General features: G+C 36.5%; 1 protein-coding gene across 1 annotated transcript in view; it reads left to right on the forward strand.

The window, feature by feature from the left end:
• Positions 1 to 10,823: 10,823 nt before the first annotated feature.
• The window catches only part of LOC129254990 (uncharacterized), a 28,619-nt gene continuing 11,518 nt past the window's right edge, over positions 10,824 to 27,924 (forward strand). The window contains exons 1-2 of the mRNA XM_054893537.2: positions 10,824 to 12,733; positions 22,729 to 22,835. Coding sequence (XP_054749512.2) covers positions 12,389 to 12,733; positions 22,729 to 22,835 — 452 coding nt within the window. The 5' untranslated portion in view covers positions 10,824 to 12,388. The remainder of the gene's footprint in view (positions 12,734 to 22,728; positions 22,836 to 27,924) is intronic.

Consider the following 27,924-nt stretch of genomic DNA (forward strand, 5'->3'; position numbering starts at 1 on the left):
CCGTTGGTCAGAAATAGAAGTGTAGGTCCGTCGATACGTTGGTCATAGCATGGACTCAGTAGATAGCGTTGGTCAGAAATATATATGCGTTGGTCCATTGGTTTGAAATAGATGCGTTGTGTTTGTTAATAGGCAGGTAGGCCCGTTAGTTCAAAGGGTATAACTATAAGGTAGATATTGGATAAAATTGGTTGCGAGATGGCGATGTGTAAAAAGAATGTTGTGTTGAGTGTGATGCTTTGTTCTGACACTACAGTTAGTATCCATGCTCTCATACATGTAATCGATTATGACATTGGATTGTAATGTTACTCCAGAATTTCGTATAGATCTAGATCTAGTTTATCAAAAGTCCAGACTCGAACTCCGCAGCAAAACAGTTGTTCATACCACAAAATCCAATAGGAAATCCAAATGGCTTTAGAACAAATTTCCGTCGTCAATCGTCGAATAATGCGCTGGAGCTCACAGTGGAACTAGTGAGACAATTATTTAACATGGTGACATCATAGAACTGATTTTTTAGAAGAGTCAAAACATTTCGCTAGTGTGACAAGAATCAGCTGTATGATAGGTGTATAGCAGGTGGTCGGTCCTTAAAGGGATGGTCCAGGCTGGAAATATTTATAACTCAATAAATAGAGTAAAATTCAGAGAGCAAAATGCTGAAAATTTCATCGAAATCGGATAACAAATAAAGTTATTGAATTTTAAAGATTTGCATTATTCCGGTGAAACAGTTCTAGGCATTTCCTTATGAATATTCATTAGGTGGGCTGATGATGTCATATCCCCACTTGTTCTTTTGTATTATATGAAATCAGGTTTATTAAAAAAAATTCTACCAAGAACTAAAACAATGGGATTGACAACTTATTAAGTGCATTCGTTATTTATTGCAGCAACTTATTTCATTATAATGGAGACCCATCATTTACACATACAGTGTATGAAAAAATGAAACATTTATGATTTCATGTAATAACACAAGAAAAAGGAAACTGGAGATGTGACATCATCAGCCCACCTAATGAATATTCATGATGATGTGCATATACACGTAACTGTTTTCACAAAATATTGATAAACTTTAAAATTTAATATTAACTTTGTTATTTGTCATCCAATTTTGATGAAATTTTCAGCATTTTGCTTTGTGAATTTTACTCTATTATTTCGATATAAATATTTTTAGCCCGGACCATCCCTTTAAAGAAGGGTGCAAATGAGCATATTTGAAATAGGTCATCCGTTGGTCGCCAATATCAACATGCGTAGAATCTTGGTCGTGTATCTAATTATGGGATTCTGATCTGCTCAATTTTCTGCACAGATGAGACGAAAACTAGGTAAAACTGATAAATAGTTCTCTAGATATGATGCTTAGAAAATGAGGTGGTCGATAGGGGTAGGTCCAACCATAGGCCTACTCAGTCTCATATCTGCGCACCTGAAAAACTTTCTTAACATGAATTTCACAGGCCTACAACAAAAATTTTCAGTTGATAATGTTCCTTAGCCAATTCTTAAGACTTGCACAAGCAGATGATGGAGCAAAGATCGTTTGAATTTTCCATGTTTGGCGGGGCGCAAAATAAACCTTGCTTTCATTAACAATATTTCTGATTATGACCATAGAACAATATTGAATCGTATATAGAGCTTGATGTGAAACATTTGTATTTCATTTCCACTTTTAATGACGGACATCACAAATTTGTGATGGATTGAAGAGCTGCACTTGTCTAAAAAAATTATATCATGTCAGGCACTAATGCAGTTTTGCTCCGGCTCATGTTGCGGTGATGTTTTACTGTGAGCTGTGCTGCACTCAGTGGCTGCGCTGGCGTAGCTTAGCTTGTGAAATATGTTCACGTTTATAGCTGTCGGGCTGCGATGCATTTAATATATCATAGTAGTAGTTTTCAAGTGAGTTTTTATGAAATAAATTAAAAATTATGAAAAGGATTTGATAAACTTCATCCTATTCAATATGAACAACAAAATTTTAATTTAATACACGAGATGCAAACAATAAACATCAAATGAACAACAATAAATTAATGATTATACAATGAAAAAAATAAATCGCAATTAAATAAACAATGTTAAACATTAGATGAATTGGTGAACAAGCAGGACAAACTGCAATGCAAAACCATGCGCTGAATCATGAAAAAAAAGAATGACTCAAAAACTGAAAATGGCTCTGGTAAAACGGGGTTCTCAGCCCATCAGGGAAGTAAGGTAAAATAATTTTACTTTTTCCAGTCAGGGAAAAATCAGGGAATTTGTCAAAAAATACCTCGAATCAGGGAAAATGCGTCAAATTAGGGAAAAATCAGGGAAATTTAATTGGCCCAAAAGTCAAAAGCATGGTAGTCAGTCAGACTCTGTTATATTTTGTTGCATATCAAAACATCTTGATGTGTTGAAGTAATTACCCATGTGCCAGGGTGTGATTCACTAACGGCTACAATCAATCCCAACTGGGATAATATCATTTTTTAGCATCAATAGCCATGTTATATCCCAATAGGTTCATACATGTAGATGGGATTGATTTTTGTTAGTGAATCACCCCCTGATTTTTTAAAACATGTTTTATTACACATAATAGACATCCAATTACAAATGGTAGGCTGTAGTATTGCATTACATGATTCCCCCCCCCCCCCCCCCAGCTGAATCCTGTGTATGTACATGTTCCAATTAACTCCAGAGGCCCACTTGACATTTGTGAGCTCACAGTACAAAAAATGGACAACAAAATGGTATATACATGTAGTTAACCTTACTTTGTAGCTTGTTATAATTGTCCTTTATTATAACAAAAAAAAAAATGGCCAACTTTATGTACAAACTTCTCTGAGATAGAAAAATATGTATATAATAAAGGGGAAAAATACTCAAAAGTTGAAAAATGAACATTGCTCTTGAGAGGCTTGAAGCATGTGTGATTTCTACAATGTGGTGGATGGCAGTTGCTAATAGCAACTTTAACTAGAAGGTAGATTTGCATAAATATATAAATATCCATTGGAATAAAATTATGTTTCAACTAACCCCTTGTTCCAACTAACCCCACTCTCCCCTATTACCTTCACCCTTGCCACTGTAACAAGCCAGCATTTGCTGAGGCAGGACAGTACCAGAACAATTTATATTAAAGATAAATTCCAGTTGTGGGAACGATCTCAAAATGACTTTTTACAGAATTTAATATAATGATCACCAAAGTGTCTGTTTGTATGAATAAAAAATATGTGCCAAAGGATTCTGGAAGAAATTGTGTAATTGCTGAGAAATAATCAAAATAAGCGCGGATTCGGTCACTTTCGTCAGGTCTTTATTCCAGCAATAATGATACACTGTCCCACGTGTGCCTATCTGTGTTGGCGATCTTCAGTGTGATCATTTTTTAACTAGATATTATGATTTCACAAAGTTCAGTTTATGTCACTGTACCAGATCTAGATCCACGATGATATATCAATACTTTACCTTGGTTTTACAGACTTTCTCACGAAATCAGTGTTTTACTGCAACTACGTTCATTTTCTGTAATTGAGGTATCAAATTAAAGAGCAGATATTGAACTTTTTAAAAATGTGGTTTTCTTTTTAAAACCCAGATACGGCCCGCCAAGTGACTTTTTGGTATCCCCTTTTCAAATTGTTTTTGCTCACTCATGCGTGAATGAGAAATAATCTAAGTAATTTCAGATGAAAGAGGAGATTCTAAGCTTTAAAATGGTAGGTCATTTGTCTATTGTATTTGCGATTAAGTTATGATAAATCATCGATAAATCTTGGTTTCGTTTTTTTGTGGGACGCACTGTCTATCAAATTAAAGGAGAAAATAAGAAGAACATAATGGTATACTTTATCATGGAGACCGATGGAAGTCAATTAATTGATAGTTTAAGAGTTCTCTCTCTGAACATTTTTTTTTTGCTTGTGTCAAATTTTTCGCGTACGAAAAAACCATAATTTTTGGTTGAAAACCTTTTTTTTTTTTCCTTGTCAATTTTTTTTGGGTACGAAATATCCTTTATTTGTGGTTGAAGACCTTTTTTTTAATATAAAAATATAGTTAGTGAGACTTATTATTTTTTCAATTACAATAAAACCTTTGTTGAAGCAAAAGTTGAGGTAAATTAAAATTAGATGTAAAAGGTCATCCACAACATGCATAGCTCGCATGCAATTGGCTGAGAGAGTTATGCACATGCTGCACAGCTTTCAATCAGCAAGGCGAGCAAGCTAGTCCTATGTTGCGTCCCAATCAAAATCAAGTTGTGACCAATAACACTATATACATGTGCCTGGTAGTTCATTCTGAACTACCAAACTAAGCCTTTGTGTTCGGTTTTCTTGTTCGGAATTTCTGTTTGGTTCGGCGGTTCAACCACAGCTCTAATATTAATATGGGCATTTCAGAAGGTGAAAAAAGTATATTTGTAATATTACATTGTTAGTTATGAGAAAGAATTTGTCTCGTTTATTTTCTTGAATTAAATAAAAAACGATTTCGATCGATTACAGCCATACTTATTCAACCACACTTGTACACCGAGTTTAGCTTCAAATGTCAAATCATGTTTATAAAAGTTTTGAAATTGATAACAATTTAATCAAAGATGAGGTTGTCAAAGATTTCATAACTACATTTTAAAAATATTTTGTGTGGAATTCTTATTGTGCATAATCACTAACCAATGAAAAAAATTATTTTTACCTAAATTTGTAAAGTCTTTTCCTAAAGTATTAATACACAATTCTTGGAAAAATTAATGTGCCTGGAATTTTCATACCGAACCAAGCCACTGTATTCGGTTCAGTTCGGTTTTGCTACAGCACTAATCACGTGCATACAGAGTGCCAATCAATGAACAATCAACTTTTTCAAATATTAATGATCTTACACCTGAAGACCGGGATTCTTTATTGTTATTCAGTATTAAATGATAATACTAATGACGGATAAACCAATTATATATTGCCTTCGATCCATCCATGGTTCCCTTAGTGATGCGAATCAAACCATTTTCCTTCGGGGCTGTGCCCATCAGGAAAACAGTCGCATTCCGGCAAACCATACTTCTAACCACCAACTCTTGCGGCCGTACATATTTGATCAGTATAATTTTTTATGGCTGTTATCGATAACGGCTTTATCGATAGTCTTGTCGATAATCATTTGTTTTTTGCCACTTAGCGATATCGATAACGTTTCTCTCGTTGTCGATAATACCCACTATTATGTAGGGACACAATGATTTTCCTTGATTTCAAGGAATTCACGTAAATGGCCTTTTGAAAGTGGCTTTTCAAATGGAAAATCATGGAAAACATATTTTTCCTCAAACTGCACAGAATAGCAACAGAAATTGCTCCAAAATCTCAACAAAATACGAATACTTACTAGCCACAAAACACGATCTCACCCCCACTTCGCTATAATCATGACATTCTAAACATCATGACTGCACTCCACTCCATTTCGATCGAATTGAAAACATCACAAGTGCAAAGCTCAATTTTAGAGAAGTACCAACTAAAGTAATCGTAGAAGGTAGCAACCGGCCCTGTGTTGCTGCCCTCTACATTCAAAGATGTACAGCTTGATATCAAAATGGTGGATAGGCGAAAGACGTTGACTGCTCAGAATGATGTCCAGAAAGCCCCAAAATTAATGATAAAACTTCAACCCTAAAATAATGCTAATAACGTGAAAGATGAGGATGTATTTATTAATGTTGTAACCCGCACCCGTTGCGGTACGGGTTAACCTGCCGGTATGCCCCCGATCGCGGGTTGCGGGCCGGGCCGAGTTCATTCTCAAACCCGCAGACCGTCATGCGAAAAAAAAGGGAGAAGTAACGACGCATAATAAAAACATTAACAATGAAAATTGAGTTAGGATCATGTGCTTCTTACGTGGCGGATTCTTTTAGAGACGTAGATATTTCCTTTTAAAAAAATGCTGGCGTATTTTTGTCTTGTGAACAGTGAACAGGACTGAGACAGTTCGACATAAATACATCAGTTGCTCTTTCGAAGAAGGAGCGCGCGCCAGTGCAGCGCAGCACAGTAGTCGATCTAGTCAAAAGCAATCGCATAGGCCAATGAAACTCGATGTCGAGTTTCCCGTCCCATTTTTTCCAGCTCATAATGAGGATTTCATTATTCATTATTTTCCAGAAGATGAAAGTTTGACCTTTTGTAACCTTTGAACGCACTTTTATTCTGTGGAACTGTCTTGAAGCCAGGGAGCAAATCAATCATTTTTTTTTCGGGGGTTCCATTTTCATTTTTTATAATATTTCAGGGTCTCCATTTCTACCGTTTTGGAGGCTACTTTTTTCATTTCGGGGGCTCTTTTCAAATACGTTTTTGTATTTTGAGGAATCCCTGTTCACTTATTAAATTAATTATTACTTATTGTTTAATATTGCATGATTTTAAAGTTATTTTTTTCATGCTTAGAATCTTGGATGTGGGTGTGTTTGTGTGGGTGTGACTATGAGTTGAACTTGGATATAAATGAATTCAATATCTAATTTCTACTCCATCTAATTCCAGTACTTGGCCATGTAATAAAGGCCCACATACCCTAACTTTTCCTGATGTTCTTTGAAAACGCAGATCTCCACGAAAATTGCATTTCTCTATGGGGGAGTCTAAATTTGGTGAGAATGAACTCATTAATAACTTAAATATACATGACAATGAAGAAATCATCTAACTTTATTGGCAGTTTTGAATAATATTCCCGAAATATAAACTCTGTCTGAAACATAAAATCACCATTATTGAGGCCTTTACAGAGCGAATTGTCCCCCAGAGCTCTGGCAGAGAGACAGAGCTCAGACTGGCTAGCTAGTACAAGCGCCAATGCGTACGTGCGTGAGCCTCCCGTCGGCCTTGTAAAACAGATTGAGTTTTGTTTGATGATTTTTTTTGTCTGATATGCCGTATGACAACTCACCAATGCGAGGTTACTAGACTGTGGGATTTATTGAGGTAGCTCGACCAAACCTCGAGCGATGTTCGTGCAGGCTCCACTCCACTTCACTACCGCTACATCGGGTAGGTAGAGCATAGTGTAGCAGAAGTGAAGTTGATTGGAGCCTGCACGAACATCGCTCGAGGTGTGGTTGAGCATGCAGTGTCATTCCATTCACAAGAAAAAAACAAGAAAAGAATTACAGGTATTTACATGATATACAAGTAATTGTGACTGAAAAGCTTATATTAATGTTTTATATCAGTTCTGAATCTAGATCTATGTCAAAATAGTAAAATAATGAATTATTTTCAGAATTTGATTTTTAAACGCGGTCCAAATTTCATAACTCGGGCGGGCGACGGGAAACTGAACATCGAATTTGCTGGGCAGCCTGGGCTACATGTAGCTAGCGCGCGCTGAGCTGCGGCTCCAATCCGAGGAGTTAATTGCGCAATGCTTTCGATTACGAGATCAGAGCCGACCCATTTCGGGTACAAAGTAACCCCAAAAACATTTTCTCTCCGGAATAAAAGGCGAATTTGCAAATTGTAGTAGTTGGCATATATTTTCGTGATTTGAGCCTGTATAGTGTGGGGATTGCAGAAATAATTTTCATTTTTCAAAGATAAATTTACTTGCGGGTTAAAACCCGACGGGTCAGCGGGTCCCGCTTGCAAATTATTGGATTATACGGGACGGTACGGTTCGGGTTTTCACTTGCGGGTTACAACATTAGTATTTATGTTAAGAGATGTTATGTAATCATTTACTTATGATGAACGTAGATTTTAAAACATTCTTGGTACAGTGGCAGATACAAATTTTGACCAACGTGAGTATGAGACATCGCTGTAATGGATAAAAAAAGCATATTTTTTATGTTCTTCTGTCGATAGTTATCGATATATGTAAGATATCTTAGCGTGATATTGACAGAATTTTCTTAACTTTAACAGCCCTTTAATTTTCACATGATACTTTTATAATATACAAACCTTGGTCAACGAAGAGTACATATAGTTATGAAATAATTTTCTTGCAGTCATTTTGTTCTGTTTGTTTTTTCGCATTTATGCTGTTAAGTGTTGACGCCCTCTACATTCACATTCATTCGATTGCTTCAATTGTTCATTTGCTTTATTTCATACCGTAACAGCCTATAAACCTCACCCATGGATTAACCGCACCCCCAACTTTGGACAAAAAAAAAAAATAATCACATTCTCTTTCTAAATCCTTCTCACATTTACATGCATATTTGAGGTACCAAGAAACAAAAACTAAGTTATAAAGATTTCAAAGTATCAAAAGAGATAACCGATAAATGGAAATCTGCTGTTCTTGATCAATTCATCTACAAATGATAGGAAGAAAGGTTCAACATTATTGGCCACTTACACACTCACCTCACAGTGTACACAAACAGTATGCACTGACGTTCTTGTACATTGCAAAGTACGATACGGTACTGGTACCGGTACATCACATCACGATATCATCATATTATGCTACAGCTACCGTGTCTTTCCCGGCGTAGGAGAGGAGGAAACATTCACATTTCCCGCATCACAACCTCACTATCACTTTCAGAATTTGTCTAGCATTCAATGTCTTAACATGAATTTTGGATATTAGTCCAGGATAGAAGAGGCATAACCTTGTGTTTTCATATATACAATATTTTTGTATGGTTCTTGTCAATTCGAGGGTGCTGAATACGAATCTGAAGGATGCCACTCGTGTAACCTTGAGCATTTTCCGCAAATTGGCAAAATCCAATACGGCCGCCAAGACATGCATATTACCCATTAAAATCATCTAATTGCAAGCAAATTGGCTATAAAATGAATGTAATTGTGTTGCAGGAGTGAAATACTCTCTGAAAAAAACATTTTCTGACAAATATTTATTTCTTGATATTCAAAATGGCCGCCACAGACCTCTGTATACACTATTATGTACAATATAAATAGGGAAAATTAATTTTGTACACAAAAATGATCACTAAACTGCAAGTAATTGTGATCTATGGACGAAGTAATATATGAAAATCATCAATGCTGACATGATATATCATTTATTATGTAATGTATGGGAAAATTGTATTTAATATTCAAAATAGCATGCTACTGGCCCAAAAAGTTTCTATGGCAAAGGGGCCAACAAAAATCGCAAGATTAAGCATTAAAATGCATATTATTAAGAGAAACGAAATGGCATACTGACTAAAAACACAAATGATAACGAAATATATTATTTAATATGCCATGTATGTGATAAATGCTGTATTTTGATATTCAAAATGGCCGCCAAAGGCCCTAACAGTATTATGTACAATGAGATTGAGGATGAAAGAAATCACAAGAGTGAGCACTGAAGTGCATTTATTTGTGATGAATAAATGGGATAAAACATAAAAACATAATTTTTAACGAAATATATCATTCAGGTTTAAAGTTTGTGTTTAATACTGTATTTTGACTTTCAAAATGGCTGCCATAGACATTGATTGTTTTATGTACAATGTGAACTAGGAAATAAATTTTCACACGAGTGAGCACCATAAATGCACGTAATTGTGATCTATGAGTAAAATTTTGTCTGAAAGCATAATCTCAAACAAGATATATTAGTTCTTCTGCCAGGTTGGTTACAAATACTGTATTTTGAAAGTCAAAATGGCCGCTACAGGCCTCAACAGTATTATGTACAATGTGAATGGGGACAAATGATTTTGATACATTTTTGCTTTGCTTGACTAAATGGTGTTGTATGAGTAAAGTATTGTCTGAAAACATTATTACTAACGAAATATATCATCTAAAATTTAGGTGATAAATATTATATTTCAAAATTCAAAATGGCCGCCATATGCCCTTTTGTGAAAATTATCTGTTCTCATTCAAATTGTATATACAGTAATACAATAAGGACCCATGGCAGCCATTTTCCATTTCAGAATACAGCATTTATCACCTTAAATGCACCAGACATGATATACCTCGTTAGGAACCATGGTTTTAGACAATATTTCACTCTTACGCAATACTTATAGTCAAGCAAAGTCAAATTCTGTCAAAAGCGTATGTCCCAAATTACAATGTACATAATACTTTTAGAACCTTTGGCAGCCATTTTTATATCAAAGTACAGAATTTATTACCTCCATGACCAATATGTGATGTATCTACTGTATTTAGAAATCATGTTTTGAAGACAATATTTTTACTCATACATCGCAGATACATGTACATGCATTTTATTGTTCTCACACTTGTAAAAAGTAGATTCCCTATACGCATGTAACATAATTTAATTAGGGATTGCATCAGCTATTTTGAATGTCAAAATACAGTATTTATCACTTACATGGCAGAAGAAATGCTATATTCTATAAAAATCATGTTTTCAAATAATGTTTTATCATACAACAGGATTTTATGGATTTCATAGTTAGGTAAATCAAAATTCTTACAAACCTACATGTCCCCATTTACATAGGTAATAGTGTTAGGGCCTATAGGGGCCATTTTGAATTTCACAATACAGCATTTATCTCATGCATGACATAAGAAATGATACATGTATGTTTCGCTAGAAAACATGTTTTCACACATTATTTTACTCCGTGATCACAATTACATGCATTTTGTAGTTCTTACTCTTGTGAAAATTAATTTCTCCAATCGCATCGTACACAATGTATAATGGGCCTATGGCGGCCATTTTGAATGTCAAAATGCAGCATTGATCACATAAATTGCATTTATCTTTCGTTAAAAATTATGTCTTTAGCCAGTATTCCACTCGCTTATCTTAAATGGGAATCCAACCCAAATGAAAACTTGTATTTGTAAGGAAAAGAAAAATCGGACAAGTTGATAGGTGAAAGTTTGAACAATATTGGACAAACAACAAGAAAGTTATGAATTTTTAAAAGTTGTAAATATTGGTAATCACTATACCCATGGAGACTTCAAATTGGCCGCATATGGGATGTCATAGTTATGTAAGGCAAGGACTACTCTTTCATGTACTCCAATACATATTATGGCTAAAATGTCATTTTTCCTATAAGTTTTATTTCAAATTATATTTTTCGTTCATGAGGACATAAAAAAAATATACTACCTGGGTTATATTTAGATTACTGCCCCAGTGGAATGGGTACTTAAAAGTAAACCACAAATCCCTGATAATAAAGTACATGGCCTATGGGAAAGTTGTCCTTGCCCCTTGTCATAATTTACTTCCCCAGTTGCCAATTTGAAATCTACATAGTATTAGTGATCTCAATTTTAAAACAGCTATAACTTTCTTAATGCTTGTCCGATTTCTTTCAAACTTTCACCATTCTGTTTAATTTATTTTTCTCCTTCCCAACACAACATTTTATGGCCAAGGCTGGATTCCCCTTTAATACTAGTAATGTGCATTTTAGTATTTACTCTTGTAAATTTATTTTGTCCCCATTATTGTACATAATACTGTCAGGGCATTTGGTGGCTTTTTGAATATTAACATGCTTCATTTATTACATACATGACATGACAAAATAATGATACATTTCGTTAGTAATCATGTTTTCATCCATTATTTCACAAAAAATCACAATTACTTGCATTTAGTGCTCACTTTTGTGAAATTTATCAAAATCTTAACCAAGGTTAAGTTTTTGAAATGTTATATGGACCTAGTTCATAAAACTTAGACATAAGGGTAAAAGTGTATCACTGAAGATCATGCATGAGTTTCAGGTTACATGATTAAGGTCAAAGGTCACTTAGGGTCAACGAACTTTGGCCATATTGGGGTTATTTGAGGAATTGTCATAACTTTAAAATTTTATGGATCTTGTTCATGAAACTTGGACATAAGAGCAACCATGTATCCCTGAATATCATGTGCCAGTTTCAGGTCACATGACCAAGGGCAATGGTCATTTAAGGTCAATGAACTTTGGCCATGATGGGGGTATTTGTTGAATTACCATCATAACTTTGATCGTTTATGGATCTGATTCATAAAACTTGGACATACATGTAAGAGTGATCAAATATCACTGAACATCTCATGCGAGTTTTGGGTCATATGACCGGTCACATAACCAAAGTCAAAGGTCATTTAAGGTCAATTAACTTTGGCCATTTTGGAGGTAAATATTAGATTGCTGCCATACCTTTCAAAGTTTATAGATATAGTTTATGAAATGTGGATATAGGGGTAATCAAGTAGCACTGACAAGTCTTACGTCGCATGATCAAGGTCAAATGTCATTTATTTTCAATGAACATAGTATTGTATCATTATATGAATTGTATTTTTTGTGAATAATTATGTTAGATAGTATTTTTTTTAAATTAGCGGTGCTTAGATGAATGGTGTGATGCAGGTGAGACTGCCAGAGGCGCTCCACTTAATTTGTAATAATCTTTTTTTCTGGTATGCACTGTATAACTTTTGTATTTATCTGTTAAAGCAGTATAAATCTTTTTTTTCTTTTGCAGAAATGGTTAGCTATATGAAAACGGTGGCCAATTCAGGTGATGAAGATTTATCAGTAGAAGAAAGGAACCTTCTGTCAGTAGCTTACAAGAATGTAATAGGAGCAAGACGTGCCTCATGGCGCATTGTCAGCAGCATTGAGCAGAAAGAAAAAGATAAAACAAAAGAAGGTGACCAAGACAAAGTAGAGGAGGTCAAAAAGGTCAGATTAGAGGTTAGTATTCTTCAAAAGTTTGAAATTTATTATAACAAGTTTAGTTTGCCGTCAGTGGCGGCACCAGAGCAGCATTTACTATATGTGTACATTTTTTTCAGATTTTGAAATTTCTGGGGGGGTGCAAATGCCCCCTGTTGCCGCAATTGTACGCAAGCGAATCAGGTCCCGAAGATGCGTCACTCATACCATAGCACACATACCCTAGGGGAAAAAATACACGGGGGCGGCGGGCGAATTCGCCCCGGAAATGCCTAAAGTCGCCCCCAAAATCACCCCAAATTATGCTTGGGGGCGGCATAAAATCTGGAAGTCGCCCCCGAAATAATTGCCAAACGAACTGGTTAGGCTGCGCTGCTAGCTCAGCGGCCCAAAGCCGGCCGGAACGCACAAGATCCGTTCTTTGATAGTGTAAAATTGCCTTTTTCATTGCATTTTGAAGATACCATCATAAATTTGCCAGAAAATAGATCTTGAACTCTGAACAAAATCAGTTTTTTCATTTTAGTGATTTTTCGATTTTGTTCTTAAATCTGAACTAAGCCTTCGGGTGCTCTGGAAATATCAAGTCAGAAATTAGGATTTTAAGCGGGGATTTTCGGTGAGTAACAGTTGGTGCCTGAGTATACATGCATACCTGCCAACCATTCCGATTTTGGCGGAACTGATTTTTTAACCTCAATTTCGAATTTTAAAACCAAAATTCTGATTTTTGGGTTAATCAATATAGTGTTGAAATTATTAAAATGACTGTATAATGCGACTAACGCATGTTGGCTGCAAGATGCGACTAACGCATCAGTGAAAAAAATACATGGGGGCGGCGGGCGAATTCGCCCCGGAAATGCCTAAAGTCGCCCTCGAAATCACCCAAATCATGCTTTGGGGGGTGACATAAAATCTGAATGTCGCCCCCGAAATTATTGCCAAGTGATAACAACTCAACGACCCACTAGCGCCATATGCTCGAGCTCCGCTTACCATTTAAAAATCATCCAAAATCCACACTCAAAATCATGAATAAGCCTTGAAAATAGCGAGGAGCGCATTTCAAATTCCGAAGTTGCGTCTTTTTTCTGTACCACGTATTTCCACACACATGGTACCAGGTATGGAAAAAAAAATCAACGCGACGGTCGGGAAACAGTTGCATGTATAGGGGTCCATTATGACTACAACCATGTGCAATTTCTGATGCACATGTTTCCCCTACAGATATCACAATTCTGTGATAAAATAATTTGAATTACACAGGAAAGAAATCCCAGAGTCTAGTAACCTATCATTGGTGAGTTGCCATTCGGCTTTGCTTTTCAAAACGGCCTATTAACATAAAGTTTGATGATTTCTTCTTTGTCATGTATATTTAAGTTCTTAATGAATACATTCTCACCAAATTTAGACTCCCCCATAGAGAAATGCAATTTTCATGGAGATCTGCGTTTTCAAAGAACTTCACGAAAAGTTAGGGTATGTGGGCCTTTATTACATGTACATGGCCGAGTACAGGGTATTGTACTGGAATAGACGGAGTAGAAATTAGATATTGAATTCATTTATATCCAAGTCCAACTCACAGTCACACACACACATCCAAGATTCTAAGCATGAAAAAAATAACTTAAAAAATCATACAATATTAAACAAAAAGTAATAATTCATTAATAAGTGAACAGGTATTTCTCCAAATACAAAAAAGGAGCATTCAAAAAGAGCCCCCGAAATGCAAAAAGTAGCCCCTGAAAGGTAGAAATGGAGCCCCCGAAATTTGACAAAAAAATTAAAATGGAGCCCCCGGAAATTTTTTAAATTTTTTTCCCTGTAATGCATAAATGGTTGGAGCGCACGGCTACACAAATGCGCAGTTCGTTATTACAAGCGACTTTAAGAACGACTGGTGACCCTTATGGTCAGTGATATCAACACCGCGTGTTCATTGGTGTTAAGTTACATGTAGCTCTTAAAAAAGGGTAACCAGTCCGTAAAGGTGCTCGTAACTACACCTGGTGTGTGCGCATGTGGCTAGTAAATAGAACCGTATGGAGCACTGACATACAGTATTGTTCTTCGTGGTGTACCATGCTTTTGTTGATAACTTTTTGTTGGATTACATGTGAAATATGTGCCAGGTTGTGTTGAATACAGTTGTGATTTTTTGTCTCACCTGCATAGCAGAGTGAGACTATAGGCGCCGCTTTTCCGACGGCGACGGCGGCGGCGACGGCGGCGGCGACGGCGGCGGCGGCGGCGACGGCGGCGTCAACACCAAATCTTAACCTGAGGTTAAGTTTTTGAAATGACAGCATAACTTAGAAAGTATATGGACCTAGTTCATGAAACTTGGCCATAAGGTTAATCAAGTATTACTGAACATCCTGCCTGAGTTTCATGTCACATGACCAAGGTCAAAGGTCATTTAGGGTCAATGAACTTAGACCATGTTGGGGGAATCAACATCAAAATCTTAACCTAAGGTTAAGTTTTTGAAATGTCATCATAACTTAGAAAATATATGGACCTAGTTCATGAAACTTATACATAAGGTTAATCAAGTATCAATGAACATCCTGCTTGAGTTTCACATCACATGACCAAGGTCAAAGGTCATTTAGGGTCAATGAACTTTGGCCGAATTGGGGGTATCTGTTGAATTACCATCATAACTTTGAAAGTTTATGGATCTGATTCATGAAACTTGGACATAATAGTAATCAAGTATTACTGAACATCCTGTGCAAGTTTCAGGTCACATGATCAAGGTCAAAGGTCATTTAGGGTCAATGAACTTTGGCCAAATTGGGGTATTTGTTGAATTACAGCCATAAATTTGAAAGTGTGTTGGTCTAGTTCATAAAACTTGGACATAATAGTAATCAAGTATCACTGAACATCCTGTGCAAGTTTCAGGTCACATGATCAAGGTCAAAGGTCATGTTAAGGTCAAAGAACTTTGGCCACGTTGGGGGTATTTGTTGAATTGCCATCATATCTCTATAAGTGTATTGGTCTAGTTCATAAAACGTGGAAATAAGAGTAACCAAGTATCACTGAACATCTTGTGCGAGTTATAGTAGTTTTCAAAATCAGCACTGCTGCTATATTGAATCGCGTGATGCAGGTGAGACGGCCAGAGGCATTCCACTTGTTTATTGAAAAAAGCAGTCTTGGCATTGGAATTGCATAGCCATTGGATTTTTCGAATTCGAGGAAGCAAGTTTGAATTTGATTTAGCTTTTTTATCAATATCATTAATTAACGTTAGTTTTGTTACTGAACTGAACTTGTGCGCATTCTCTAGATCTACATGTATCTCTACGCAATTTTAACATTGATCTGTACTTTATTTCTCCAATTGTCAAATTTGTGAGGAAGAAAGGAGATAATCAACTTTCGATCTCAAGTTGAGCCTTCGGAGCCGAATGCCAAATCTACTTGCTTCGCTTTCCTAAAATCCCGGCGCCCGCCGATTTGCTGCGCCTCGGCCTCCCTGTCTCACTGGCGCACCTCAAGTGCAGTGTTGGTGTGGGTCGGGCGCATGCAGCTGTTAGTATCGGCTCCGTTGTTGTCATGGCTGAAAATCTGCTTTCTTACCAACAAGCACTTTTATCCAATGTAGGTTAAAACCCTGTCCTCGGTTAGTAACCCCTGTGTGGTGAAATTACATGAATAAGATTGTCAATGTTTAGCTTATTTTCTCTTGATAATAGACTGGATAAATGCTTGATTTTTCGGCACGTCAGTTTTTAATACAGTAGATCTAAATTCATCATAAAAAATATGCCTTGGCCCAGACCTCCCAATAGGCCTGGGACTTTCGGGTTTTTTTGTTTTCGGGTACCCGTGGTAATTTTCGGGCGGGTACCCGAAAGTCATGTCGCTTGAAATATGATTGGTGGAAAAAACCCATAGGTGACGTCATCAAGCCATTGCCATGCGAGCCAATTTATGAATGAAAATATAGTAAGCATGCGCATTGCAAACCTCCCGTGCCCCACGCAGTATTCCATCGAAACAAGTCTGCAATACTCTGTCACCTCGTACCAAAATCGACCTAGAATTCCACTTTCCTATATTTAATATGAATTATCAAATGTATTCTCAGAGGATCTGTTTTCTCACCGATACCACACAGGTAAGCAAATTTTTATTACTTCTTGCTTTTCCGTCAAAATCTTACGAAGTAGCGTCGATATTACAACGTGTTCGTGAGTTTGTTGAATCTATCGCTACGTGAACAAAGTCAATTGATTTCCGGGTTTCGGAGCATACGAAGCACCAGCCAATCACGTTCTTGTTACCATTTTCAGTTCATCATAAACCGAAAATGGTAACACGATCGTGATTGGCTGGCGCTTCGTATGCTCCGAAACCCGGAAATCTATTGACTTTGTTCACGTAGCCATAGATTCTACAAACTCACGAACACGATGTAATATTGACGCTACTTCGTAAGATTTTTATGGAAAAGCAAGAAGTAATAAAATTTTGCTTACTTTGCTTGGTATCGGTGAGAAAACAGATCCTCTGAGAATACCTTTCATAATTCATATTAAATATAGAAAAGTGGAATTCTAGGTCGATTTTGGTACGAGGTGACAGAGTATTGCAGACTTGTTTCAATGGAATACTGCGTGGGCACGGGAGGCTTGCAATGAGCATGTTACTATATTTTCATTCATAAATTGGCTTGCGTCGCAGTGGCTAGATGACGTCACTGCGCTGCAAAAGAAACATGGCGACGATTAAACGATCTCAGTCACATCATCATCACTTGAAAAACTTGTATATTTATGGATATTTCGAGGGTAATTGGTGAGATTCAAAATGAGAATTGTGTATTTTTGTGATGAGTTACAATCATGTCTTACACTACGCAATATAAATAAAATACATGTACGTTACTGGTGAGCAATTTTCGGGTATCGGGTATTGATTTTTCTACCCGGGTACCCGAGGCTTCCGGGCGGGACCCGGGTACCCGGGTTTTAGTCCCAGCCCTACCTCCCAACATTTCCGCTTTTGGCAGAAAATTCCCACTTTTGAGTTTTTAGGATTTTCCGCTATTGCCTAATATTTTCTGAAAAAAAAGAAGATTTTTGAACAATATACATGTTCCGTATTTTCCGATAATTAAACACACCTTTTCCCCACTTTATTATCTTGAAAAGTCAGGTGCAGTTTAAAGGACAAGTCCATACCAACAAAAAGTTGATTTGAATAAAAAGAGAAAAATCCAACAAGCATACAGTAACACTGAAAATTTTATCAAAATCGGATGTAAAATAAGAAAGTTATGACATTTTAAAGTTTTGATTAATTTCACAAAACAGTTATATGCACATCCTGGTGGGTATGCAAATGAGGAGACTGATGACGTCATCCACTCACTATTTCTTTTGTATTTTATTATATGAAATAGGGAATATTCTATTTTTCTCCTCATTTACAAGTGAAACAACGATTAATTCCTCCCTGAACATGTGGAATGAGCATTGTTTAATACTATATGATTCAGTCAAGTTGGTCCTTATTGTCAAATCCATAAAAAATTGAATATTGTATAAATCAAACAATAAAAAACAAAAGAAATAGTGAGTGAGGAACATCATCGACCTTTTTATTTGAGTTGTTCATATCACTGTTTTGTGAAAAATAAGCAAAACTTTAAAGTGTCTTAACTTTCTTATTTTACTTCCGATTTTGATAAAAATTTCAGCATTTCGCTAGTTTGATTTTTCTCTATTTATTCAAATCAACATTTTTTTGGGGTGGACTTGACCTTTAACCAAGGAACGATGAAGTTTCATCAGTAAACTGACTAAGTCTCTTTGATGTTTAAAGTTTTGAAACAACCAAGAACCATTTAATGTAATTATTTGTTGGTTACTAAAATTAGTATAGTTTTGTTTGAAAAATCTTCTTTGTAAAGGTTGTTTGATATCATTTATTTGATTACCGGTATAGGGACAGTGATTTTCCGTTTTAAAAAATTGCCTTTTCCGTTTCAGAAAATCTTAAATTCCGTTTTAGCATGTCAGAAAACAGAAATTCCGTTTCCCCATTGAATAGCAATATCACAACACTCGCGCTGGTCAAAATTTGTATCTGCCACTGTACCAACAACACATTAGAATCCGTTCTAATCGGATCAATGCGGGTACACAAAATATTTTGACAAACACATTTAACATGAATAGGGGAGATTGGGGTTAGTTGGAATGCGGGGTACATGTAAGTTGAAACATTGTAATTTTCTTTAACGCCTGTAAAATAAATTTATGCAATACTGCCCTCAATTTATTACTATTAATAATACAACACTGGTGTATTATTAATAGCAATAAATTGAGGGCAGTATTGCATAAATTTATTTTACAGGCGTTAAAGAAAATTACACTGTTTCAACTTACCCCGCGTTCCAACTAACCCCGATCTTCCCTACATCCTCACCTTTCACATTATTAGCATTATTTTACGGTAAAATGAAATTTTATCGATAATTTGGGGGGGTTTTGGACATCGTTTTCAGCAGTCAACGATTTTTGCCTATCCGCCATTTTGGATTTCAAGACCTCGATATCGTGCTGTTACATTTTCGAACGTAGAGGGCAGCAACACACAACCGTGTTGTTGATATCAGACGATGTGTGCGTGAATGTTTTCGATAAGCTCAATTCCGCCCGGCCAAGGCAGGGTGCGGTACGGCGCGAGTGTGATGAAGTTGAGTGCGGGTGCAGTCACGTCGCGATGTGTGAATTGTCATGATTGTAGCGAAGTAAGATCATGTTTTCTGGGGTTTTGTGGCCATTTAATATTCGTATTTTGTTGAGATTTTTGAGTAATTTCTGTTGCTGTTCTGTGTATTTTGAGGAAAGATATGTTTTCCGTGATTTTCCATTTGAAATGCCACTTTCCGTTTCAAAAGGCCCTTTCCGTGAATTCCGTCCATTTTCTGCCATTGCGGAAAATCACTGTCCCTACAGGTACTATTAATTTACTAATGTTTTCCCCCAAAACCTGGTTGTTTTCAGTCCTTCACATTCATAATTTTGTGGAGCTCAGTAAATTGCTCTCCTAAATTTTTTGAGGAGCTCAATTGAGCTCTTGAGCTCCTCAGAATTGCTCTCATAAAGGAGCTCAATTTAATACAATACATGTATGCTAAATTGTAGATTTTTCTTATTGTAAATGCAACATCTGTTTAGTTATTAATTTATTTGTGGGGAAACTAGGTCTGGGTCATTACGTTTACAAAATATCGCACTCCTACTTTAAAAAAAAATTACAAAAAATTGCTTTAATTTTACATGGCAGAAAGAAGCTGCTGAAAAATGCTTATAAAAGAGAGGTCTTTCACTGGCCTTACACTAACTTCCCTTTGTGTCTGCCTACTCCTTTGCTTTCATCCCCTTCTCTAAACCTGATTGGTCATCACAACTCTCTAATGCCCTTTTTGTCTCCTTGTTTCTAGTGTTGCTGTTGCATGTCTGTGGTCTATATTTTGGTTGTTCCACTTAATTTGTTTGTCATTTTGCCTCCGACGACGAAGATTCTACTAGGATCGAAAGCTTAGGCCCCTTTTGACTTAGATTTTACATCTTTAAATCCATGAAATGGCCTTCTATTTTCCATAATTCCTTGAAATTATTTTGATTTAGTTGAAAACTAATGATGTTAATGATGTTACAATCGGTAAATATTGTAGTCCCACATGTAGACTTCCATTATGTTGCAACATTAAAGGGATGGTCCGGGCTGGAAATATTTATATCTAAATAAATAGAGTAAAATTCACAGAGAAAAATGCTGAAGATTTCATCAAAATCTGATAACAAATGATGAAGTTATTGAATTTTTTAAGTTTATCAATTTGTTGTGAGTTATATGCACATCGTCGTGAATATTCATAAGGTGGGTTGATGATGTCACATCCCCACTTCCCCTTATGTTTTTACATGAAATCATAAATGTTTCATTTTTTCATACATGTGTAAATAATGTGTCTCCATTAAGATGAAATAAGTTACGGCAATAAATAGCTTATGTACTTATTCAGTTGTCAATCCAATTGTTTTAGTTCTTGGTTGAAAAATTTTGAATAAACCTTATTTCATATAATAAAATACAAAACAACATGTGGGAATATGACATCAGCCCACCTTATGAATATTCATAAATACATGCCTAAAACTGGTTCACCGGAATAATACAAATCTTTAAAATTCAGTAACTTCGTTATTTGTTATCCAATTTTGTTCAAATTTTCATCATCTTGCTTTGTGAATTTTTTTCTATTTGATATAAATATCTTCAGCCTGGACCTTTAAATGAAAACAATTGTCATACGGTACTTGTTGAAGTTAAAATTATTGAGTTGGTCAGTTAAATTGTTCAAAAAATCTATTTGTTCCTGCTGTTTTTCTTGAACAGAAAAATAAACATTGCAAAGAATGTACTTTGTCTTGTGTACATCTATCTCCAATATTAGATACCTCCCTTCTGGATCACTTTCATGTTTTGTTAACTTCAAATTCAGTTCAAACAGGCATGTCAATTTCTTGTGGGGCGCCCTCAAAAGTGATGGTCTGTTGAGCAAGTCATCTTGAAATATGCATAATATTGGGTTCTAAGCTAATTTAATTTTGAAGTTATGAGACTCCAAACATGCACCCAAAAACATGGACTTGGACACTTAACACCATTTTCGGCGACCTTGTGCGCAATAACGGCTGGTCAGATCTGCGCCATAATAGATGTACATGTATATTGCTCATGTTAAGACTAAAGTTCTACCAATTTGCATAAAATGAGTACACTCCTTCATCAAACTTGGCTCCAGCAGTCAATCAAAAATAGCAAATTTGATTTAAACTCAGTTGTTTGACCATGCATTGGTTGCTAAGGCCATATCTTAGCAACCGTTTGACCTTGGGGCAAATGTATTTCAGATTTTTTGTCAGACATTTGGGGGAACATTTGGTGTGAGTTTAAAGAAAATCAGAGGGGTCAGGTGACAAGTATTGGTCGATTTGACATGGATGGACCCTTATGCTTGTTTGATTTTTATTAGAATCTACTTTTCGTTGGGGTGTAGTTTGTCCTTTAACCCTGGGCTATTTGAGATGTATTGAGGACGGGGGGGGGGGGGGCCTTCTGATTTCGCCCGCCGTTTGTGCAATCGTGCCGAAATTTGGCATGCACATTCGTTACCACATACATGTAAACTACAAGCCAGTAAAAAAATCTGAAAATAATTATTCTTTTCTTATTATGAATTAAATGTGCAATATATTTATTCATTGAAAACATTATATACATATTTAACACCTGATTTCACTTCAAATTTTCTTTTTTTTTCCAAATGTCATCTTTTTAATCTAATTTAAAGGTTTCCACAAAGAAAAATTGTGAAAGCCAATTTTTTTCCCTTATGTATTTCTTTGTTTAAGAATTATGTATTTCTACGTTTTTTTTAAGCTTTTGTTTTTCATTGTTTTTTATTGGAAATTATTACAGACCATTTAACAACTAAATCAAACCCTAAATTAATTAAGCAGACCAATTAGAACAAAAAGTGATCACCCTTTTATGAATTTCATCTCCCCTAGACTCTGTACACAAAGTTTAAAAATGAGCCATTTTTCGCCTGACATTGTCTCGTAAAATGTCACTTGGCGTCGCGATGCTATACCTGTATATCGCGAATTTGGTCTCAAAAGTTGCGCGAGACTTCAAAGAAAAAAGGTCATAAAATTTCGGAAAAAATAACGCGAAACGTTGAGGGGTGGCCATCATGGCCCCCAGTCCTTTTAGGGTTAATTATCAAGGGCTATTTTTTAGTCAGTTTAGTGAGAAGGGGAACTGTTCGTTATCGCATTTTATAATAAAGATTTTCCGCTTCTCCTTATTTTTTTATTTTTTTCATTTTGTAATTTATTCAAAAATGTTCTTAACCCAACAATATCTTGTTGGACTTTTTTCTTGTTTTTTTTCAGATTGAGAAGGAGCTGAAAGACATCTGTGAAGACATCCTAAACCTTCTCCGGGATTCCTTGAAAAAAAATGCTAAAGAAAATGAGTCTCAAGTATTTTACCATAAAATGTAAGTAGTCCTCTTTATGTAATGTATGGTTCGTAGTAGGGCTGAGTCAAAATGTTAAAAGGCCGTTCAAACAAGGAATTTTAAGTGATAGAGAACAATCCAACACATTCCCTTTAAAGCCACTTTAATGCCAAGGATAAATATGTTAGACATGTTCTTCACTTATTTTTCTTGCAGATTGAAGACAAAAGATTCCTGCCTAAGGCTTAAGTCACAACTCAGAGCGGCGACCGACCGATTAGTAGCCTGCTCGGGCGCCGCTGGAAGTTCGGCGATGCCGAACAATTTTTGTCTCGACTGCATAGCAGAGCGAGACTAGAGGCGCCGCTTTTCCGACGGCAGCGGCATCATCAACATTGAAATCTTAACCAAGGTTAAGTTTTTGATATGTCATCATAACTTAGAAAGTATATGGACCTAGTTTATGAAATGTGGACATTAGGGTAATAGTGTATCACTGAAGATCCTGCCTGAGTTTCAGGTCACATGATTAAGGTCAAAGGTCATTTAAAGGTCAACTGACCATGTTGGGGTTATTTGAGGAATTGTCATCATAACTTAAAAAGTTTATGGATCTAGTTCATGAAACTTGGACATAAGAACAATCATGTATCCCTGAATATCATGTGCAAGTTTCAGGTCACATGACCAATGTCATTTAAAGGTCAATGAACTGTGGACGTGTTGGGAATATGTGTTGAATTGGCATCATAACTTAGAAAGTTTATGGATCTACATGTAGCTCATAAAACATTGACATAAGGGTAATCAAGTATGAATGATTGTTTAGCACATGTCTTAGGTCACATGATCATGGTCTAAGGTCATTTTGGGTCAATGGACATATTTTATTATCATATTATTGTTTTCTTCTGTGAATAGTTATTCATTAGCTGTTTTCAAAGGAAGCACTGCTGCTATATCGAATTGCGTAGTGCAGGCGAGACTGCCAGAGGCGTTCCCCTTGTTGTAGAAGTTGAGCGAGCTGTAAAAATACTTAGCGGTGGCCGAGCAGTGCCCGGTTGATAACCCATTACTCAAGGCCAAATCTGGGTCAAATCGGGGAACTTATCTGTTTGGCGTCCAAGCAGTGATCGGCTGACGACCCACCGAATCCCGGGCGGAGGCCACCGTCCTATTTTTAGGTAATCGCCCGTCCGATCTTGAATTTGCCGCGAGGTCATCGACCGATCTCTGACCGGCCGATGACCGCTCGACAGCTGTTGATCCAACGAGTTCAATTTTCGACCCAAATAGTTAGACGGCAACCGCTCGATTACTTCTGCGCCCGGACTACAACCAACTGGGCGACGAGTGAAAAGTGAGCAGGCGCCGCCAGATTTTTAACTCCACGTTAAATCTTGAGCGGCGACCGAACGATGCCCCTAAAACCAGTGGTACCTGGACGGCCAACAGTCGTTGCCCGGGCGAAATTGGCTAAAAACTCGCGGCACGGTCGATGAGCAGGCTAGATTTTGGAGTTGTGACCTTAGCCTTTTATACTACAGACTGAGTGGCCAGTTACAATAATAAATATTCTTTTGTAATGGTAGTTACTTTTTGCTGCCACTGGTTGGATATTATGAGCAGACACATTGTTAAGTTTTATGGGGGAAAGCAAAATAAATGTTGCAATATTTAGTCATTATAATTTGGAATTGCTCGACTGGCCGCATGTGGCTGCAATACACATAACATCACAAAGAGATATATTCCTTCAAACTGATCTTCAATATTGTCTCACCTACATAGCAGAGAGAGACTACAGTGCGTATAAAAAAAAAGTTTACACTTGAAAGAAACATGTAAAATTATACATTTTTAATATCCTGAAGATTTTTCCACATTTTAACATTGGTACAGATCCATTTAAGCAAATGACGATATATGTCGAAAAATATTTCCGCTTGAGTGAGCACCACTTTTGAAAAGTTAGTGAAAAATTATTTGCGCAGAGGCCATCGTGACGATGTTTGCTTTACACTGAGCTCTGATTTACATGAAATAGCTTAGGCTTGATTTTCATTTTGTTAATCATTGTCAAGCTTGGAAAAAGTGTGGAGAAACAAGTATTAAATGAAAAATGAAATGTAAACCCATTCATTTTTGTTCTCAGATCCAGCTGGCACAAAAAGGTTAAAGGTTGTGCTTTAATACTAAGTGTTGAAATTTCAATTTGGATGGCAAAATTGTTACAAAATACTTGAATGTATCCGTTTTTATTTAAATTGACTAAAAGTGCAAGGGAAATGTATGAGAAATGTTTCGCATAGTAAGTTTGATTTCGCCCTTCCCCTTGACACAGCATGAAAACAAGCATTTCTGCGCAAACAGATTTCTGCGAGCTTTACGAAAATGGACAGTGCTCACTCAAGTGTAACATTCTGTCAAAACTTTTACTTTCATTGGATAGATAAGATGAGACCCAAACCTAATTTTTCAACCTAAATCACTTTCCCGTTTCCCCTGAAGTTGGCGGCATCACAGATCGCCATCAAAGGCCACAGTGCACCTGTCTATTCTTTTGTACTTCTTAAGAAATTGGAAGGTACATGGATTAATTTGTATTTCGTTGTCACTCCATCCTCGTGTACATGCAATCGGCATAGGCTAGAGTCAGCTTAATGGATGACACCATGTTGCCAGATCGGGCCTTGCTGCGACCAGGCTAACGCTCCAATGCCATTCATCCATAAACTATTTACTGTTGATAAAAACCTGTGTTAAATCTTTCCCAAAGTTTTGATTAATTAAGCGGTGGATGTTTTTCTGATAAATTATTTGCATGGTCCTGGAATTCTTTTGTCATTTTTATTTTAATCGCGATTCCATTCCAAACTCGGGTCATTTTTTATTTACCTGCGTTGTTTGTTTGCAGGCCCACATATAGTGATGCGCATAGGGAATGAAGTGTTGTTTGGTCGATCAAACAGAATTAGACAAGATAATGAGAGAGAGGAGAAAGGGGCTGTTTGGAGGGGGTGGGAAAGTGGAGAAAGGGAGAGGGAGAGAAAGAGATTTCATTGAGAGGGGTGTGGAGATCATAACAATTGGATCATACGTGGCATCAGTAAACTTTTTTTCAAAGTATAGAAAGTGACAGGAAAACAGAAAAGGGATTTTAAAAAAGGGTCATAATTGATTGCAAGGTTAGTCCACCGCAACAAAAAGTTGATTTTAATAAAAAGAGAAAAATCCAAAAGCATTACAAGTTTCACTTAAAGGTCAAGTCCACCCCAGACAATTGTTGATTTGAATCGATAGAGAAAAATCAAACAAGCATAATGCTGAAAATTTCATCAAAATCTGATGTAAAATAAGAAAGTTATCACATTTTAAGTTTCGCTATTTTTACAAAATAGTTATATGCACAATTTAGTCACATGCAAATGAGAGAATCGATGATGTCCCTCACTCACTATTTCTTTTGTTTTTTTATTGTTTGAACAATACAATATTTCATTTTTACAGATTTGACAATAAGGACCAACATGACTTTACCATAAAATGTTAAACAATGGTAATTCCACATGTCCAGGGAGAAATAAAACTGTTTCACAGGACAATGGGGAGAAAATTAGAATATTTCATATAATAAATAACAAAAGAGATAGTGAGTGCGTGATGTCATCAGTTCCCTCATTTACATACCGACCAGGATGTGCATATAACTGTTTTGTGAAATTAAGTGAAACTTAAAAATGTAACTTATTTTACATCCGATTTTGATGAAATTTTCAATGTTATGCTTGTTGGATTTTTCTCTTTTTATTCAAATCAACTTTTTGTTGGGATGGACTTGTCCTTTAATTTCACAAAACATTTTAATTTCTTGTGTTAATTTTCTTGTCTAGTTTTTCTTTTCTTCTTTGAAAACGGAGAGTTAAAAATATGAGGGCAAGAACCCAAAGATATGGGGTAGCTATCATGTTGGCGAGGGCGTGGCCCCATGCAGTGGCAGTTCAGGGTTAATGCCCCTATTTCTTCAACATTACATTAACAAGCAAAGTCAAAGGAGACATCATGCCACCGACAGCTGCTTCGTCAAGGGGAAGGAGGGGAGGTCAATTATTTTTATACAGTCCGACCTCTCTTATCCGACACGTTGGGACCAGCACCAGTCCGGATAAGGGATTTATCCGGATCTGGGAGACCCAATATTAAATACATGCAGCTGCTGCCTCAATCCCCGCAATGGCGGTAGCTACACGTTATCTATTGTAGTGGGCATACAGACAGTATTCACTGCAGTGTCAGTGTAAATTATAGGCGGTATTTTTACGGAAATGAAATCGAACGATGGCCAAAACTGTTGGATAATTTACCTGCTAAAATGATTGAGGTATAAATCAAGCATACCTCGAGAGAAAGAGAATGACTTGATGAAACTAAGTTTTACAATTAAATCATCGCGGCGGGTGTCGCAGCTTCGCAATGTCAGCCATTGTTTACTGACTGTAGGCTCAAACATGATAGATGGTGCTGTCCGTATTGAGGCCTAGCTATAGCTCGTGAGACATCCCGGAAACAAAAAGAGAACGTGATGAAATGATTGCACTGCGCCCCGATTTACTGGAAAATTATCCTGTTTAAGTTCTTTCGGTGATTTGGGTGAGATATTTTTATGAAAAATAATGTTGTTTTAGGTAGACTATATTGGAAAATATATGTAATCAAAGTGAGTTTGCATATAGGATTGAGTTTAGATTGCAATCTCATTTCTTCACGTACTCGATTGAATTGAAAGAGAGAAAAAATCTCGGCAAGTGTGCGTCCGGATAATAGAGAGATCCGGATAAGAGAGGTCGGACTGTATTTGTCTCGCTGCATAGCAGAGCGAGACTAAAGCCTTATAGGGCGCCGCTTTTCCGATGGCGGCGGCGTCAACGTTTACAACTTAACCAAGGTTAAGTTTTTAAAATCATTATAAAATGTCATCATAACTTAAAAAGTATATGGACCTATTTCATGAAACTTGGACATAAGGGTAATCAAGTATTACTGAACATCCTGCCTGAGTTTCAGGTCACATGATCAAGGTCAAAGGTCATTTACATGTAGGGTCAATGAACTTAGACCATGTTGGGGG

This window comes from Lytechinus pictus, chromosome 2 (genome assembly GCF_037042905.1).
Source record: "Lytechinus pictus isolate F3 Inbred chromosome 2, Lp3.0, whole genome shotgun sequence".
Classification (NCBI taxonomy): Eukaryota; Metazoa; Echinodermata; class Echinoidea; order Temnopleuroida; family Toxopneustidae; genus Lytechinus; species Lytechinus pictus.